Source organism: Sebastes fasciatus, chromosome 20 (assembly GCF_043250625.1).
Source record: "Sebastes fasciatus isolate fSebFas1 chromosome 20, fSebFas1.pri, whole genome shotgun sequence".
Classification (NCBI taxonomy): Eukaryota; Metazoa; Chordata; class Actinopteri; order Perciformes; family Sebastidae; genus Sebastes; species Sebastes fasciatus.
In genome coordinates this window covers 22,482,548-22,503,170 of record NC_133814.1, presented here as the reverse complement: position 1 = coordinate 22,503,170, position 20,623 = coordinate 22,482,548, and the positions used below count along the sequence as shown (strand labels likewise).

Below are 20,623 nucleotides of genomic sequence, written 5' to 3'. Positions count from 1 at the left end.
CATTTCAAATGTTGTCTTTATGAAATCTGGCTGAAATCAATAGTCTTTTGAGATGAGAAATGGGAGCTCAAAGTCTGACTAAAACACTCCCAGACAAGCTTATCTTGCTCTTCTATGTTCTGTAGCAAACTCTTTCAGATTTGACAAAAAAAAAATCTTAACTCAACATCCACTTACTGACTTTTCTTTCTGGAAATTTTAACCCAGTTGTTATGGCAACCCATTCTCACTCCCAACTCGACATGTACCGCCTTCTGGAAGGTGTTCCTCGGCATTGGATACGTCACACAGAGTTAACCTTTAGCGACAGTATGTGACGAACTAACTCTAATGTAAGCCCACCCGCGGCGTTATTCGACTGTCTGAGCAACTGACGTAGTATAAAGAGCGTGAGAGTCCGCTAAGGGTGAGCGGGAGTGATGGTGGATGGGTCAAACAAACATAAGGCTTTCAACCAGGAGAGCACTAAAAGTAATGTTGACTTATAGTCACATGAGCCGTTAGTATTGGCAGTCCCGTGAGTCTCGTTAGTCACGTGAGTTGTTAGTATCATCGGTCCCGTGAGTCACCTGACTCGTTAGTATCGTCAGTTTCCTGAGTCACGTGAGTCATTAGTATCGTCCGTTTCCTGAGTCCCATGAGTCATGTGAGTTGTTAGTATCGTCAGTTTCCTTGGTCCCGTGAGTCGTTACTATCGTCAGTTTCCTGAGTCCCGTGGGTCACGTGAGTCATTAGTATTGTCAGTCTCGAGTCCCCTGAGTCCCGTGAGTCGTTAGTCGCGTGGAGTTAACGTTAACCACGACCATTTCCTAACCCTAAGTAGTCGTGCTGCCTAAAATTTACTTCCTGTTTATTTTGAAAGGACACTCTGGATGTAACAAGCATATATTGACACGCCGTCCCTGATGTTTCCAAAAGTAAAGCAAGAGGGGAAGTTAAGAGTGAGAATGTGTTGGTTACGGAGATCTTTGGTCTTTGGAGTCAGATGAGGAATTGTCTCGTTGTTTCAGAATGATGGTTGTTTCGAGTGTGCATCTGATATCAGCTCCTGACATTACTTATTTATCCAGATGGCTTTCTGTTTTTTCAAATTTAATATTATAGCTAATCTTTTTCATCATTAACTTGTACCTGGATTTACACACCCAGTAACACCTCAGGATCTTTCTTTCTTTCTTCAGTTTCTCATTTGCATTTGAAAGTCAGTTATTTGCAGATGACATTAGAGACAAAGTGTGAAGCATGAAATCTGCTGTTGCTCAATAATGTTGGAATAATTAGTCGGAGGTGGCACACGTGTTTCTGATCACAGATATATTCCTGTTTCTTCTCGGATCTTCCAAGATGGTGTTAATTTATAATTTATTTCAAGTGGTTTTCTTTATGGAATGAAAAGCTAATTCTTGATAACAAAGTCTTTTTATAGGTTTCTTTATGAATATTTGAGACATCTATTGAGACCAGATTAGGTTTCTAAAAGCTTTCATGTTTTCTTAAGACAATAACTAACTGAGAAACTGAGATTTGATTCCCCCGACCAACGGTTTGAATTAAACTGGCCCAGAATACAATATTCAATTAATGCAATGACTTCTCCTGCTCTTTTCTGTGGCTGCTTGGGGCTTGTTCGTGTTGTGCTTCGGCCTGTACAGTGGAGAAAGTGCTCACATTCCCACGTGATTAATAGATCCTTTGAAGGAGCAGAGGACACACACACATGCTGTTCAGCATACCAAGAGATGCAGGACTCACATGGGAACAGACAAACAACATTTTCTGCCTCTTAACGCCACACCACCACATCTCACGGCTCTGATCTGGTAATTTATTTAAGGGCTCACCCCGGCCTTCGATCTGCTCTACCTCCTCTCTGCACTCTGGGGTTTTGTTATCTCTAACTTAATTCTCACCGGAGGATTTTCTCTCTGCTCGTTATTGATCATCATGTTACTGTGTATGTATGCTGTTATGTTGTTTACCTGCAGCGCGCAGCTTACCCAAGAGTAACCATGCCAAGCCAGCTCCGTTTGCAACGGCATGATCCTACTGAAAAAACAAATATTTAGAAGACAACATTTACCCGCTGCCTCACGTTGTCAAACTAAATACACAGCAAATAGGCCTAAATCCAGTGGAACATGCAACCTTCATGCATGTATGTTAAGTTCCTTTAATAACCACATATTTGATTGAAAAATGTGAACCCTCAGCAGCTGAACAGATGTGTTTTTATGGTAGCAAAGTGTCTTTATTTGTCATATTTTAAAGCTGAAATAGGCAAATTAAATGCTCTGACAAAAAAAAAAAAATCTGGTGGCTGTCTATAACAAACCCGTTCAATTAGGCAAATTCAACACATTCTCAACTCGTCACATACTGACGCTTTGTCAGACCCCTTGGCGTCACTTTTCGGTAGCAGTAAACACGTGTTTAATGTTGTTAATTGAGCAAAAACACATGCTTAGGTTTAGGCAACAAACCCACTTAGTTAGGTTTAGGAAAAAAACACCATGGTTGGGCTTAAAATTACTACATTTGTACTGTGAAAATGTGACTTGACGTTGTGAACACGGGACACGTAAGAACAGCTGATTGTAACGTGAAAGTGAAACTTAACGCACGAACAGCGGTCTCCTGGATGAAAGCGCTGTGTTGTTGGAAAAAGAGCAATATAGAGATGGAAAGAGTAGTAGAAATAAACAAAAACACATTGATTTATGTCAAAATAAGCTTAAGTTTGTTGTATTTTAATGGAAGAGAGATGAGAAGATTGATACCAATCTCAGATATGAAAGTGGTATCGATCTTCTCAACTAACTCTTTCTAACTCGGCCATTCAGAGGCCGTCGTTACCATAATAACACTACTTTAGGAGCAACGGAGGTCAGGCGGCGGCTGGCAGTAACACGGTTTTGCACTCTTCGTCTCACGTTACCGCACTTTCACAAGCGTGTCGGAGAACTACTCTACGGTGGCAATGCAAAAGGCTCTCTCTCTAGAGCCAGTGTTTTGGTTTGTCCGTTCTAATGAAAACATAGTAATGAATATTATATTCCATTTCTGCTAATAGGTCCCCTGAAATGTTTCACACTGTCCCTTTAAGTGCCTCAAATGTACCACTATAACTTAATGGTGCGATTTAATGTCTAATATGTGCAGATTGATCACCTTTTAATCACCCGAACAGCTTAAAAAACAAACAATCCAGCCTGTAAATGCCATGTTCATGTTCACTTCAGTGACTCCACATGTATCTGTGTGTGTGTCGGTGTGTGTGTTTGGGTATGTATCGGTTATGCAGATTGCAGAGCTGACCATGGCTGGCACATTAATTATAGAGAGAGATATGTAGCGGCTGTTGTTGGGCGCGATGGCACATTGATTGCCAGTAAAGAAGATTTATCTGCCCAACATGGGGACATCTGTCATAGCATGGGACAATGTTATCCCATCCTACCCTCTTTCTGTTTCTCTTTCACCATTTCTCTCAGGCTGGCATGTCCCATTTGGACGATGACCAACAAACAGGGAGAAGGGAAGAGAGAGAGAGGACTGCTGCTATATAAATCAGTTAATCTCGCTGTGTGGTCTGAGCAGCTTCCCCGCAGAGCAGATGTTTAGCGTGATTAGAACTTTTTGTCTTGCCCATTAAAAAATCCTTTCTTTTGGACAGATGATGGCCTCCTTTGCCAGAAAGCTGAGCCTACCTCTCTGCGCTGATTAAGAGCAGGAATTCCACTCTAAAATCCTAATTTAAAGGTCCTGGCTTTGGTATATACCAGATGCTAAATTAGGTGATAATTTGATTAGTTTTTTTGACAGTAAATGTATTGGCAAGCATTTTGATAATCGAATACTTGTTTAAAAGTTACTGTGAGGAACTTTTAACTGGTTATAAAACAGTCTCAATTTAATACCGATGCCTATATGTGACCTACATAAAATAAACGGGACCATCAGCAAGAAGATTGGCTATTTCTACATCTGAGAGCGGTATCAATCTTCTCATCTCTCTTTCTTTAAAATACAACAATCTTAAGCTTATTTTCACATAAATCAATGTGTTTTTGTTTATTTCTACTACTTTTTTCGTCTCTATATTGCATTTTTTCCAGAAACGCAGCGCTTTCACCAGTCCTTAATGTGCTGTTTGTGCGTTAAGGTTCACTTTCACTTTACAATCAGCTGTTCTTACGTGTCCCGTGTTCACAACGTCAAGTCACATTTTCACAGTACAAATGTAGTAATTTTAAGCCATGGTGTTTTTTCCTGAATCTAACTGAGTGGGTTTATTGCCGTGACTGTGAGGAACTTTTAACTGGTTATGAAACAGTCTCAACTTAAGACTGATGCCTATATGTGACCTACATAAAACAAACGGAACCATCAGCAAGAAGATTGGCTATTTCTATAAAGTTATTCTTAATGCTTGTCATCCTGGCTGATTCTTCGTGAAATCAATAGTTCACCAGAAACTCAACACCGACACCACGCTGCTGGAGGCCGAGGCCGTATTGCTGGGTCCCTTGGAGGGACGGGAGGCACGGGAGAACCAGAACCAGGACTAATCGGGGCTGACTGTCAGACCCGGCTGCAGTAAAATGAGAGGTTTTCTAAAGGGACTCTGGTGCTTGGAAACACTACTGGTTTTGTCCACAGGGACCGCCAAAAGCAACACAAATTATTTAGCAAAAATGCCAAACATTTGCTGGTTCTAAATTTTTTTCTGGGTTTTATACTATTGTAAATTAAATATATGAAATAAATAAATATATAAATAAATTATATCACCCCAAGTATGTGGACACATATCATCCCAAACCTTTTGGCAAAATGAATGAATTGGAGGATTTTACAAAACCCTGGATAACGATTAATGACAATGTTTTTTAATGTCCTATGCTGATGCTTTTTCGTCAATAATATCTGCTCATAGAAACTACTGATAAGGTAAAGGAAAGATCTGGTAAACCATGGTGGGTTAGGTAACTAAAACACTTAAAGAAAGACGTGGTAAATTAGGTACTTGGCATTGGGAGTAAATTGCGTCCTGCAGTATGAATATAGTGGTCCGTTTGTGTCGTTGTGTGTTTTTGGGCTGAAGCTCGTTTTTAATAGTTTGGTCCCTTTGGTCTAATTAAAGTAAATCGTCATGCTACAGGATACAATTAATTTTTGGACAATAGTTTGCATCTTTCTGGCAAAAGGAATTCAACATGACAGCGTCCCCGTTCACGTTGTAGGACATTAACTTTCCCCTCATCATTCTTGCACGATCACAGTGGTGGTTATTTCAATTATCCTCCTCCTCCTCCATCTGTCCTCCTTTGCTCTTGCCCTCCTTTTTTCCCTCCAAACTGAAGCCGCCGCTGCTGCCGCCCTGTCAGAGCGCGTCTGGTTTGTTCGACGTTTGTTTCCTGTCTGTTCACCTGAGAATCCCTCGTCTCTCTCTGTGGTCCAACTCCCTCATGGTGCTTCCCTCCACGCTGCACTAGTTTCTGGGCATTTTATGAAGAAAACACCGCACCACACAACACAACTGCTGCTATAATCCTCCAAGGATACTGTACTACATGTGTGTGTGTGTGTGTGTGTGTGTGTGTGTGTGTGACGGAGAGAGACGGCCCAATTTAAGCCTGTTTGTGTGAGTGTGTGTATTGTTAGTGGAGTGTGTATAATGACGACAGGTGGCCAGCTCCTGCAGCAATTAATTAACGCAGCGTTTATCGGAGCTATTGACTCCTATGAAAGAAGCCAGCCTTTCAAAAACACTGAAAATTTGTCTCAAATGAACTCTTGAAATGAATCAACTGCTTGACTCCTTTTCATTCAACGTCTCGCTCATTTATCCACTCGTGTGCTGACTCATCGACACGCGGAGGTTATCTCAATTGCACACAGGAAGTTTGTCGACGTCCTTTTCAATCTATCTGCTTTTAACTTTCATTGTCAACTGCTGCTTTTAGTGTCTCTCTGTTACTTTTCATTCTGTTATGTTTTCACCATTTCCTGTCCTTCTGTTCTCTTCTTCTACACCCCATTAAGTAGCGAGGCCACAGAGAAGACTCTCTCCTGCTCCACACCTTAATGACCTTTGATTAGAGGCCATCACAGTCACTCAACCATCCACCGTTGGCTCTGTCACACTCCCTCTGTGTGTGTGTGTGTGTTTGCAATTTTTCGGCATCTCCTCCGTCTCCATTGACACTTTGTTAGCAGACATTGATTTTAGCTAATGAACCAGCCATCGCCTGCCCTTCACTTCGCTGCCGTAGACAATGGTCACTGTCAGCATCAGAGCCCGCGACTATTTAGCACCCACTCTCTGGAACAAAGCAAAACAACAGCTTAAGAAGCTAAAGATAGTCCCAGCTGCCAGAGAGACAGAGAGGTTTTTGATCACAAGATGTTAAAAACAAGCTTTTTCTCATCCTTTATTTTCAGCGTTATCGGCCACGTGGAGTCCTACACCAAACTGTGCTGCAAGGGCTTCTGCATAGACATCCTGAAGAAACTGTCCCGCACCATCAAGTTCTCCTACGACCTCTACCTGGTCACCAACGGGAAACATGGCAAGCTGGTCCGTGGGACTTGGAACGGCATGATCGGGGAGGTGAGAGACTGAGGGCTGCTGAGTTATTTAAAGGAGGATAAATCCCTGAATGCAGCAGCTGGTGCAGCTGGGCTGAGTCGCCTGGTGGCAATCTACAGACAATTATTAGAGCAAGGTGTTTTTAAAATGTTCATCCACAGATCTTAATAAGATAAATGTAGCTTTGGGCTATGACATGCCCTCATTACATTAGAGGTAAGTGTTCAGCATGCTAGATATCGCCATAAACAGCAGTACATGTTGACCCACTGCATGCAGTAATAGTAAATATTCTTTATTTATCTGTTATCTGTTTATTTAACCAAATTAATCCTGTCGAGCTCAAGAATGAGTAGAAATAAAAAATATAGTATTTAAAAAAAAGGGGGAAATATAAGAATACCTTTTTTAAAAAATACCTAGGCTACTGTAGCCATGGATTTAGCATCATGAAGTCAAAACACAAAGTCACACAATAAAAGTAAAACATCTAGCAGGAGAACTAAGGTGGCCGACGCTAAAACGTGAAAACGCGAATGGCCCTCTCTAGAGCCAGTGTTCTGGGCTACTGTAGAAACATGGCGGCTGGCTCCGTGAAGAGGACCTGCTCCCTATGTAGATAAAAAACAGCTAAAAAAACACCAAACGTTTGCCCAGGAGACCGCTGTTCGTACCCTGTGTGAAACCAGAAGTCAACATTGATTTGTCACGTAAGTTGTGCAATTAAGTAACGCCACTTCCGGAGTTATTTTAACCCAAAAGAGTCATGGTCGTGGTTTTAATGCTCAGGCTGATTGGAATCCTTAAAAATATCATGATCCGGATCGCCACCAAAATCTCATGGATTGTTCATTGTGCCACACCCCATCCTTCTAAAGAATTTCATTCAAATCCATTGCGGACTTTTGGAGTAATCCTCCAAACGGACAAACCAACAAACTAACAAACCAACGTTGGTGAAAACATAACCTCCTTCCTAGACCTTCGCCCTTTGTGGAGGTCATAAGGTTGATGAGAGCGGTGAGAGTAAACAAAAACGGTAAAAATCTGTGAGCTGTAAAATCAAAACAACGAGTTGAAAGATGCTAAAACACTCCGTAGAGCTGAGAGGAAGGACAGATTTCGGTTCATCACTACAAGTGACCTTTAAAAAAATACCTAAACACATAAAAGTGTTGATGTAAATGCTCCAAAATTGCAATATGATTTACCTAACAACAAAACAGCTGCCACCAGCTCCTTCAGTATGAGTTTAATTCCACCGAGAGCTTTCAAATCTTTAAATTAGCTTTAAATCACGAATCCCGTGGACGGGGTAGGATAAAGTGTGCAAACCAGTTATTGTGCATTTAGACCAGTCGAAGGACGACATGTTGCTCTACAAACTGAGTTCTGAAACTCTTTAGATAACGGCTAAATTCACTGTGTTATGAAGATTACGATTTTATGTTTGGGTTCCTGAAAAGTTGAAATGTTGATGATACAAGGTTTCTATCCAACAGCAGTCATATTTTATCAGCTTCTCATGTTTTAATTGTAAAATATAGAGTTATTGGTACCACTGTCACACAGATTTAGTGGTTTAAGTACCTCAAAGTAGCACAGTAGGACAGTACTATACACGTATCCCCACCTCCGCACTCCAGTACAGTTGGTGGATGGCAGTAATGATGCACAGTGTCTTAAGTGACACCAGCGCCGCACGGCCGAGAGAGTTTCTTTGATGGGTTTTTATCTAGGTCAGTGGCGTGAGGCAATGCATACACATGTGGAGCAAATACACACTTTTCTGCCGCACACAGAGCCACATCAAACACGGCCGCATCCGAAAGTGAAACGCCCTGAACAGGTGTTCCTCAGGAGAGCCGTCTTGCTTGTGTTTCTGTGCCTGCAGGCTCTTTGCTCCGGGTCTGTATCTGTATATAATGTGTGTGTGTGTGTGTGTGTGTGTGTGTGTGTGTGTGTGTGTGTGTGTGTGTGTGTGTGCGTGTGTGTGTGTGTGTGTGTGTGTGTGTCTGTGTGCTACATTTATGAAAAAAAACACATTTCTCTCTGCAAAATTCTCTGCTTTTCAGAAAAGTAAGCTTGGATGTGATCACTCCTGAGATGCAACTCTCCGGATGCTCGGATGATGAGACAAATATTTTCCGTATATATCTCTGCAGACAGACGTTATTAGAGTCACTCCTTACTGTAGAGCACAAAGTGTTTGCTGCATCGTGGCTTCTATGTTCAAAAAGGATTTGCTCATGAAATTCAGAATTTGGCAGCGTGTCCGTTGGGACACTGGGAAGTTGTGATAAAATACTCATTCAGGTCTATTTTACAGAATTATACAGAAACCAAAGTTAGTCAGTTTGGTACAAATGTAGAACAAATACAGGAAAGCATGTTTTCAAGTTGCGATCTATTTATTTGAATCTTCCTCTACACAGCATACGATTGGGCAGTGACATATGATATCAATACATATGCATCCTCACAAAATATAGGAATCAGCAAGTCATAGCAAAGTCATGAAGCCCAAAGACAAAAAAAAGACGAAAGTAAAAAAAAAAAAAAGAATGAAAGAAAGAAAAAAAGAAAAATAATATATTAATTATAATTAATAATATAAAAAATTAGGGCTGTCTCTCATTTATAAAATAATATCTAAAAATATATTTTATCACAATTAATCCCATGACTAATTGCAATTAATTGCAAATTAATCGCACATTTTTTATCCGTTCAAAATGTACCTTAAAGGGGGATTTGTCAAGTATTTAATACTCTTATCAACATGGGAGTGGGCAAATATGCTGCTTTATGCAAATGTATGTATATATTTATTATTGTAAATCAATTAACAACACAAAAAAATGACAAATATTGTCCAGAAACCCTCACAGGTACTGCATTTAGTATAAAAAATTTGCTCAAATCATAACATGGCAAACTGCAGCCCAACAGGCAACAACAGCTGTCAGTGTGTCAGTGTGCTGACTTGACTATGACTTGCCCCAAACTGCATGTGATTTTCATAAAGTGGGCATGTCGGTAAAGGGGAGACTCGTGGGTACCCATAGAACCCATTTACATTCACACATCTGGAGGTCAGACGTCAAGGGACCGCTTTGAAAATGGCCATGCCAGTTTTTGCTCACCAAAATTTAGCATAAGTTTGGAGCGTTATTTAACCTCCTTCTCGACGAGCTAGTATGACATGGTTGGTACCAATGGATTCATTAGGTTTTCATATGATGTTTCATATGATGTCAGTATCACTATCTTTAAAACTGAGCTACAACCTCCAAAATATTGTTTGCGTTAACGTGTTATTATCACGTTAACTTTGACAGCCCTAAAAAAAAAAATTGTTAACTACTTGCAAAAGTCAAAACTAAATTCAGAAACAAGGATAAAAAAATTAAAATAATTAAAAAAGTCAAAATGAAATGAATGAATATCTTTACATCGCCGACCACTATCGATGTCTCACTGTTTCTCTACAGTGCTTTAATCTATTTTGTGTCTTTCCTCTCTCAGGTTGTGTATAGACGAGCTGACATGGCCATCGGCTCTCTCACTATCAACGAGGAGCGTTCGGAGATCACCGACTTCTCCGTGCCGTTTGTTGAGACCGGCATCAGCGTCATGGTCGCCCGCAGCAACGGGACGGTTTCCCCATCTGCCTTTCTTGGTAAGAAAAAAAACCCGACTGCTTCTCCTCGATCCAATTGTTGGCTCAAACCGGTCATAACATCCTGGAGTTTCATGTACAGTACGTGTCTGCCAATGCTGCTGCCATCTTCCTTCTCACTCTCCCAGGATGGCCTACTTAAACGAGTTCTGTCTCTGCAGACGCTTCAGGAAACTTTCACATTAAGCTTTTATCCTGCCGATAACTGTAGCCTACAACTAAATCCCCTTACGTGCCGCACACGTAAAAATCCCTTTTCCAAACCCTAAACAACAAAATTCAGCACAAAATCCCGAACAGTGTATTTCTGTCTTCTCATTTTCTCCTCTTTGCTATCCTCCTTCCACATATGGTGACCCCCATCACAGGCTGAGGTTTAGAAGCAGGAAGTACAAAAGAGACTTACTTTAATCCTGTATGTTTGTTCCTCCTCCTCCTCCTCCTCCTCCTCCTCCTCCTCCGCCTCCTCCTCCTCCTCCTCCTCCTCCTCCAGAGCCCTACAGCCCAGCAGTTTGGGTCATGATGTTTGTGATGTGCCTGACCGTGGTGGCCGTGACAGTTTTTGTGTTTGAATACCTCAGTCCAGTCGGCTACAACCGCAGTCTGGTCAGCGCCAAAAGTGAGTTTCAAACCTCTTTGTTTCAGTTTTACTGCTAGAATTAATTCCTCCTGAGTACAGTGGTTGATAAAGGAGTGAATTACCACTACAGTAATCATCCCATGTTTATCATATTTAGTTTAATTTGCACCTAAGCACTTCGGCCTGCCGTGCACGCTGCTGCATCTTCACGTCCCGCAACGTTAAAGAGTTCCTCAACAGGATTTTGGAGAGAGGGCTAATCAATCCCGTAATGCAGCGCTGACAGGGCGTGCCACATCTCCGGGTCCGAAAGGTCATTTTCCAGGTTTTTAATTAGCATTTCGTGGCTGCGCTAATCGAAGTGTGATGGATGGCGGCGGCACCCTCCGCTGCTGCACATGAGCAGCGGTGGCAGAGAGCGATGGAGACGAGGCCGAGGCTGTGAGAGTGTTCTGTTGTTTGGACGCTTGCAGAAGGGCATGAGATGGCTCTTGAATACTGACATGGAGAACAGTAGATATGTTTTACTCGAAGAAGTATATGTTTTAAAAGAAATTCCTCTACAGAGCCCCGTCTTTTCTCACTCTGGGCTGGAGATGTCTCCATATTGAATGCAAGACCTTGTAACGCGTAAACAGCCTGTCTGACTCCCTCCTCCTTCTGCTTCCTCAGGTCCTGGCGGTCCGACGTTCACCATCGGGAAGTCAGTGTGGCTGCTGTGGGGCATCGTCTTCAACAACTCGGTCCCCATTGAAAACCCTAAAGGAACGACCAGTAAAATCATGGTGCTGGTCTGGGCCTTCTTTGCTGTCATCTTCCTGGCCTCGTACACTGCCAACCTGGCTGCCTTCATGATCCAGGAGCAATATATCGACACGGTGTCCGGGCTCTCCGACAAGAAGGTAAGAGACTGAATAAACAACACTCGGAATAATAAGCTCGGAGCGATTATGAGGTTATTGAAAGTCCGCGCAGACGTACAGGAAGCAGGCTGTTTCTGTGGAGCTGTGAGATATGGAGCGAACCCCCGTCTTTGTGTTTTAAGTCCAGCTCCATCATCTCCTCTTTTCTCTGTTCATCACTCCGCATCGACTAATACACCATGAACGGAAGAGAGACAAAAGACTCGCCAAAAAGCCTTCAAGATGAAGTCAAGTAAAAGGACTTCACTGTGAACGTCTCTGTCCTTTTCCTATCAGTGGGGAGCCCGGTGGCATGAATGACTAATCAATTACCGCCTTCTGTCAATACAGATGGTGTCTGAGTCTCCACTTGTCCTGTCAGTATTTTGGTCCGTCTATCAATATTCCCCGTGTGCCGTCTCCGTCGCTCGTCTCGCTCACACTGTTAAAACAAGATCGCCAAATGTCAAGCGATTAAAAGCAGTCGAGCCACAGAGGAAAAACAACACCTACGGACTTTTTTACCACTTAAATATGTGACACACACACACACACACAAACACACACTAAACCTGGAAACAGGGCCTCAGAGGAGCTTTACAAGAAAGCATTTCATTCTTCACAGATAGTGAAAACACCTCCCCGGCAGGGATCATCCTTGCCTCCTCAGTGATCTATGGCTGTATTAGCTGACTATATTAACTTTATGCAGATGCATTATGTCCCACAGCATAAGGGGACTAATATAAATTACCCTGCACAGCACAACCTCAGCTGCCCCTTCACTCTGAGATCCTACATGACGGAGGATTAGGCGGGTTTAGGTCGTAGGCCGCATGGGTTCACATCTCGCAGGTTTAAAGGATAAAGCAAATCTATAGCCTTTCCTTATTGTCAATAAATGCCGTGAAAAGATATATAAATCAATGATTCAGTCCGTCTCTCAATGCTTTCCAGCTTCCCTAACCCTGACTAAGTCCTGATCCGAAGCAGAACTGTAGAAAACCATCTCGAACCTGACAAGCATGAATACGTTTTCCGATCCGTACGGGACCTGAGGATAGTCAGAACCTGATCTGAATAGACACGAGGATAATAAGACCTGATTCAGAATGTGGTCAACCTGAACGATAAACCTGGCAGCAGCATAATCCACCACCATTTCGTAAGCAGCACCAGTTTGTTCATGCTTTACTAACGCGGTACTAACTACAGGGAAAAAGAGAAGTTCCGTTTAAACCCAAGTAAATATTCATTAATTATTAACAATGTAGACAAATTAAAAAAAATGTTGCATGTCCAGAAGACTCTCTAGGTCAGCGGTTCTCAAATTTATTATTCAAAGGTCAGCATCTGATTTTTATTCAAGGACTATTTTCAGCCGTGGATTGATGCACGTTTGATGCTCTCGTGAGTATTTCAGTGTAAAAGCATACACAGGTTTAAAACACACTGGTTATGTTCAGCCTTTTGCCTACACAGATGGTGTTTTCTTGCTGAGCCGTGACAGCCAGAGGTGTGGACTCGAATCAAATGTGATTTTAGACTCGATTTGACAAATTCAAAAAAGACTTGCAGCTCGACTTGGACTTTAACACCAGTGACTCGTGTCTTCACTTGGACTCGAGCCTTTTGACTTGAAAATACTTGATACCGTCCTCCAAGCCCAAAGATTAAAAAATGTGTGCACAAAGATGATTAGCTCCCCGGTACCAGAGTTAACTCCAACAGCATCTGAGATGTTGAGTTAATTTACTCTTTGAGAGATCCTTTATTGATTTACTTGTTGGGAATAAGCTGAACTGAACAAACTGAATTTCTATCTTTTGTTGTTTATTGCTGAATCCCCCAAAAGTGGTGTTTTTTGTTGAACATCTGGACTCTTTATTTCTGGTAAATATTATTGGAACTTGCATTTGATTATCTTATACTTAATTCCCCAGATCCACTTTGTTTGAACCAATCCAACCGTGTCCAATCAAGTTACAGGAGAAAACCATGAAGAACTAGCGTTACGTTACTGAGCACCAGTTACTCTGTTGTTAAAATGGCATTACATTTGGTGAAGAGCGCATTATTGACTTCTTTAGGATTCAAAACTCAAAGTTTAGGACTTGGGACTTGAGTGCAAAGACTTGAGACTTGCTTGTGACTTGCAAAACAAAGACTTGGTCCCACCTCTGGTGACAGCTGGATAGTAACACACAGCAGGAATTGGGTAAAATAGACTAACTTTGAAAGATATTCATTTCATGTGTCGTAGAATTTAGACTGCTGAACCTTCATATTACAGCTTCAACTAAACTTTAAAAGGTATTTTTGTGCACAAGGAGGACTTAATCTTTAGTTCCCCATCACTTACATTGAAATTGCTTTTGGAAGGAATCTCTTTAGTGCCAGTAAGACGAACAATTACAGCGACTAATAATGTTTTCATTGTACATACCTTTATGTGAGTATTGTTTTAAAGGTCCCATATTGTAAAAAGTGAAATTTTCATGTCTTTTATATTACAAAGCAGGTTTAAGTGATATATAAATACTGTGGAAAGTATCAAAACACTCAATCCATGGATAAATACACACAGCCCGTATTCAGAAACTGTGCGTTTAAAACAAGCCGTTGGGATTCCTGTCCATTTGTGATGTCACAAATCTACAATATTTAGACCATTTCACAGTTTTAAACGTAAACATACTGAATGTGTCCCAGTTTATTTCCTGTTGCAGTGTATGTGAATGACATCAGCTGACAGGAGGTAAACATGGACCCCAAGCTGATGCCTAACAACGAAATTCCGTTGTCAGTACATTGAAATGGGCTAAAAATGGAGCGTTTCAGACAGAGCGTGAATACGGGTATATTCAGACAGACAGTATGAGAAAAATAATGTGTTTTTTGAACATTAAAGCATGTAAACATGTTCTAGTAGAAACCTCAAATACAAGCATGAACCTGAAAATGAGCATGATGTGGGACCTTTAAGATAGACTTGAAAAAAATTAGAACCCATCCTTTAATTTCTTATCTTCCCTCTGACGTTTGCTTTTGTTACGAACAGCTGATTCTAAAGACGAAGCCTCTCAACTGAATCCATTGCAGTTGCAGCTGAGGAGTGATTACACGAACACGCTCACATTGTGATTTTGGGCCCATTCATCTGCGCTCGGCTCTAAAAGGTCAACGCCGTAACCGAGATGAATAGATCCTTCCTGTTTACAGTCGAACAGACGTATTAATGCGTCAGCTCCTGAAATGTGAGCTTCGATCCGGGTCCAGTGGATTAGGATCATCTGTGAGCAGCGAAATGATTCAAACAGACTGATGTCAGGTTTAATCAGGTGGAGGTGAAGCTGAACGGTGTCCTGTCCATTCAGACTGCACCGAGTTCGGCTGCTGATTAAATCAATCTATGACTCTAAAATGGATTTCATTTAACTGAGTAGTCCCTCGTCCTCTTTACTCCTCTCCATCCCACTTCCTCATTCTGGTCCCTTTTTACTCTTCTGGCTTTTTTTCTTTCTTCTTTCCTTTCTATTTACTTTCGCCTTTCATTTCTCCTTGTCTCCTCTTTTCTCCTTCCTTTTCATTTCCTCTTGTTTGTTTTTCTTTCCTTTCCTTTCCTCCCCTCTTTACTCCTCTCCTCTTTCCTCTCATCGTTTCTTCTCTCTTTTCCTTTCTTATCTTCTGTTTTTTTTCGTCTCTTTTCTCCTCTCCTCTCTTCTCTTTCCTCTCATTATTTTTCCTCTCTTTTCTTTTCTCCTCTCCTCTCTCCTCTTTTCCTTTCCTGTTATTGCTTCTCCTCTCCTTTCTTCTCTTTTCTCCTCCCGTTCCTCCCGTCTTTTCTCATCTCCTCTCCTCTCTCCTCTTTCCTCTCCTCTTCTCTTTTCACATCATCTCTGTCCTCTTTCTTCGCTTTACTCCTCCCTTTTCCTTTTCTCTCCTATCCTTTCTTCCCCTCTTTTCTCATTTCCTCTTCTCCTCTCTCCTCCTTCCTTTCCTCTCCTCTTCTTTTTCCTTTCCTTTCATTATTTCTCCTCTCTTTTCCTTTCTTTTCTTTTCTCCTCTCATTCTTCCCATCTTTTCTCATCTCCTCTCCTCTCTCCTCTTTCTTCTCCTCCTCTCTTTTCTCATCGTCTCTGTCCTTTCTTTGCTTTACTCCTTCCTTTTCCTTTTCTATCCTTTCCTTTCTTCCCCTCTTTTCTCATTTCCTCTTCTCCTCTCTCTTTCCTTTCCTCTCTTCTCTTCCATCTCATTATCTCACCTCTCTTTTTCCTTTACTCTTGTTTCGTCTTATCTCATCTGCTTTTCTCCCTCCTCTTTTCTCCTCTCCTCTCAACCTCTTTCATTTCCTCTCTTCTTCTCTTTTCTCCTCGTCTCTCTCCTCTTTCCTCCCATTTCTCCTCTATTTTCCCATACTTTCCTTTTGCTTTCTCTTCTCTTTTTTCCTCCACACTTCCTTCCTTCCCCCTCTCCCCTTTCTTCCTGCCCTCCTTCTCCTTACTCTTCTCTCATTCCTCCCCTTTCTGTCTTATCACACCCTGCCTTCTCTCTCCTCTTTCCCCCTTTTCCTTTCCCTCTCTCCTTTTAAAATCCCTCTTTGTTTTTCTTCTCCTCCCCTCTTCTCTCTTCTTACCTCTCATCCCTTTCTTTTCTTGCCTTCTTCTCTCTGTCGTCTCCTCCTCTCTCCCATCCTCCCCTATTCTGCTCTCGCTCCCTTCAGTCTCTCTCCTCTCCTTCCATTTTATCCTTACTCCCTCCTCTCTCTCTCCCCCTCCTCTCCTTCTTCTTCTTCTTTCTTCCCTCTATTCTCTCGTCTCCCTCTCCTCATCTCTCATATCTTCTCCCCTCTTCCCTCGCCTCTCATCCTGTGTCTCCCTACAGTTCCAGAAACCACACGAGCATTACCCTCCTTTTCGCTTCGGGACGGTCCCAAACGGGAGCACGGAGAGGAACATCCGCAGCAACTACCCCGACATGCACCAGCACATGACGAAGTACAACCAGAAGGGGGTGGAAGAAGCTCTAGAAAGCCTCAAAACCGGGTACAGTCTCACAAACATTTTAACTTAATATTACACTATTACACTGTAAACAATTGATGTTAATTTACAGCAGGATTTCAACAGTATTAACCTGTTATTGCTAAAAAACAGTGCTTTACTGTTAATACAAAAGAAATCCTGTTAAATTACGCTCATAGGCCGTTTTTTAACTGATAATGCATTCTTAAAAAAACAGCCCTTTACTGCTGATCAACTGTCTAAAGTATCATCAGTAACAATTTCATGCAGTATTTCTTGAATTCTGGGACCTGAATGTTATTAAAATATGTGAAAAATATGAATGAATTATCAGACAAAATCTTAATAAAATATGCGAAAATATTATTAAAATATCCCCCAAAAAATTATAAAATATTTGAAAAAAAATTAGTAAAATATCAGAAAAATATTAATAAGTTATCAGACAAAGTCTTGCTAAAATATGCGGGAAATATTAGTAAAATATTCGAAAAATTCTTAGTGAAATATCCCAAAAATATTTGTAAAATATCTGAAAAACGTTAGTAAAATATCCAAAAAATAATAATAAGTTATCAGACAAAATCTTGCTAAAATATGCGGGAAATATTAGTAAAATATTCAAAAAATATTTGTAAAATATCTGAAAAGTATGAATAAGTTATCAGACAAAATCTTAGTAAAATATCCGAAAACTCTTAGTAAAATATCCCAAAAATATTTGTAAAATATCTGAAAAACGTTGGTTATCAGAGATTTTTTTTTTTATATGCAAAAAGGATGAGTAAAGTTTCAGACAATATTTTTAAAAAAATCCAAAATAATATCAGCAAAAAAAGAAAACCTGTTAAATTACGCAAAAAATAATGTTTATTAAAATGTATGTAAACAATACAACATAAATAGTGCATTAAAACAAATCAGTAAGATAATGTAGAGGAAAGGTGAAAAACAGTTATATAATGTATCTTTAAACAGTAAATTAACTGTAAAATACTGTGAAATTAATAAAAAAAAACAGTATTTTTCATTAACAGTACAAGGCTGTAAATTTCAGCGACAGTATAATAATGTTAATTTTACAGTAACATAAAGGCAACCCTGCTGCCAGTTCTTTACTGTTATTTTACTGGGAAATTCTTAACAGTGCAGATAAGAGGTTATATTTAACTGCTCCTCCTGCCAGTGAAGACACGAGATGCTACAGTAATAACGATCATAATTTGGGCGATACAGCAGCTCTTTGTGTTGTAGAAACTATTTGTGATTCAGGCCGATGTGATGGGTGTATTTTTAGATGAAATAAATCTTACTTTGTATAGAAAAGTGCTGTCAAATGTCCAAACTTCACTGAGAACAAGCTCAAAACACTTGAAGCGATTTTTTTGCACATTTTGATCCCATTAAGTACAAGTTATGTATATATTATATTAAGCCTATTGTACTTTATGTTGTTTGATTTCTTTGTGCCGGTGTGGGATGAAAACTTAGAGATCTGAAACTTGTCTGAAACAGTTAATCCATCTGTGTAAACATTTTGTCACCTTTAATTTTAGCCATGCTAGCGGTGTATGGACGACGGAACCTGCCAAAATAAAAAAAAGGACTAAATAAATAAATGACTCGATAAATGAATAAATGTCATTAAATTTAGCAAAAAATAATATTAAAAATAAATGTAGCTATTAATTGATAAAATGTGACATAAATGGATATTTCTGTTTTGTAGAAATCAATAAATAAATAAATACATTTAAAATAAATATAAAAAATGCTAAATATATATAAAATAAATGCAAAAATAAATATATAAATACAAAATAAATGCAAAAATAAATAAATAAAATTAAATAAAAATAAAAGGGGAAATTACACAGAAGAGTAAATAAATAAGGGAATGAATACAAAGATAAATAAATAAAGAAGCAAATTAAAACAGAAATATTTATTCATTTATTTTTTTATTTTAGCAGGTTCTGTCCTTCGTAGCAGCGTGGCTCTTGCAATGTCAATGTCTCAACAACTATTAGATTGATTGCCAAAACATTTGGTAAAGACATTCATGGTCACCAGAGGATGAATCCTAAGAACTCTGGTTATTTGGTGATCCCCTGACTTTTAATCTAACACCAAAGTTTTCCTTTATTTACATATCCATTGATATATCTCAATATCTGATACTGCATGATCCTTTAAGACGAAGAGATATAAATAAAATTCTAACATGTATGTAAGAACTTATTGAAGTGTTTGTAAGAGCTAAATATTCTCTCAGATGAAGACTATCTATTTGCATGCAGGAAGCTGGACGCCTTCATCTACGACGCTGCCGTTTTGAACTACATGGCGGGGAAGGATGAGGGATGCAAGCTGGTGACCATCGGCAGCGGGAAAGTGTTCGCCACCACGGGATACGGCATCGCTCTGCAGAAGGACTCCCGCTGGAAACGGCTTATTGACCTGGCGCTGCTGCAGTTCCTCGGAGACGGTGATCCAAATAAAAAAAACCTTCACATGATATAATACCCAACCCGTGCCTGCACACACACACTCACTCGCTTACTGTACACTCTTATCTGTTTGTGTTTATTCCTGTCTGACTGGCACGCTGCATGGGAAGCATGGAAGTGGAGTCAGTCCAGTTCAGTGTGTGCTGTGTCAGCAGGGAAGTGGGCTTACAGGGAAGAGTTAATATCCTGCACAACAGCAGGGAGTGTCAGGGATACGATTATCTCCGTTACACACACTACCTATATACACACAAACACACTCACCACGACCGCCGCCGGTGTGGAATTAATATCCTCCCTCCTCTGAGAGCTTAAGAGCGCCCCCCCACCACACACACACACACACACTCGCTCTGAGCTTTCCATGATGATATAAGAACTAGTGTGTTTATGGTCAACATATGCTAAGTGAGAGATAAAATGGGCCGTGCTCTCTGGAGGCCACTGGGGAGGACGCAGCTCAAGAGGTGGCCACCTGTTCAGAGGCCCTGAGGAGTCGCTTATGTGGCAATGATACTGTAGCTAATGGAGATGTGTTAAAGCACTATAAATTATTCTCACTCAAAAGGAGCTTTGTTGGCATGTTGAAATGCTTTTATACCGGCATGAAAGCATGAAAAAGACAAGATTATAGTATGCAGCCAGAAAGCTTATATGTTTTTCAATGCACACATACAATATATTCCCTGTATATATCTTTTTGTGTGTGTAACGACATCAAAGACCCCTGTGTTTTTGATGCTGCACCATTTGATCACATGTAGGGCTGCAACTAACGATTATTTTCATTGTTCATTGTTTATCGATTAATCGATTAGTTTAATTCATAAAATGTCATAAAATGGTGAAAAATGTTGAACAGTGTTTCCCAAAGCCCAAGATGACGTCCTCAAATGCCTTGTTTTGTCCACAAATATTCACATTTAAGAAGCTGGAATCAGAGAATCATTATTACTCAAACCGATTATCAAAATAGTTCGCGATTAAGTCAATAGTTGACAACTAACTGGCTAATCGTTGCAGTTCTAATCACATGGAAATGTGGTATATGTTTTCGCCATCATTTTATACATATTTCACCCAGTCGTCAGCATATTGTATCTCTGAAATCTCTGGGATCATTTGAATGGATCAGTGGGGTTGAAGAGGTTTTAGTGCTGACTCTCAGCTTTAGTTTGAGGGTATTTGTAGTGAAGGACATGTAGCTCATTTTGTACGTACCTACTATCATCCAATTTTAGACAACGGAGCAGGACAAGGATACTAAACATAAAAAATTAGGAAATCAGAAAATCCGATTTTTTTTTAAGTTGATTTCACCTGAAAAAAACGC

At 40.4% G+C, this 20,623-nt stretch overlaps 1 protein-coding gene across 1 annotated transcript in view; it reads left to right on the top strand.

Moving 5' to 3' along the window:
• Positions 1-20,623, top strand: part of LOC141758634 (glutamate receptor ionotropic, NMDA 2C-like) — a 61,378-nt gene that overhangs the window by 35,736 nt on the left and 5,019 nt on the right. Inside the window, exons 10-15 of the mRNA XM_074620228.1 lie at positions 6,445-6,613; positions 10,121-10,274; positions 10,768-10,893; positions 11,527-11,756; positions 16,641-16,801; positions 19,081-19,268. Coding sequence (XP_074476329.1) covers positions 6,445-6,613; positions 10,121-10,274; positions 10,768-10,893; positions 11,527-11,756; positions 16,641-16,801; positions 19,081-19,268 — 1,028 coding nt within the window. The remainder of the gene's footprint in view (positions 1-6,444; positions 6,614-10,120; positions 10,275-10,767; positions 10,894-11,526; positions 11,757-16,640; positions 16,802-19,080; positions 19,269-20,623) is intronic.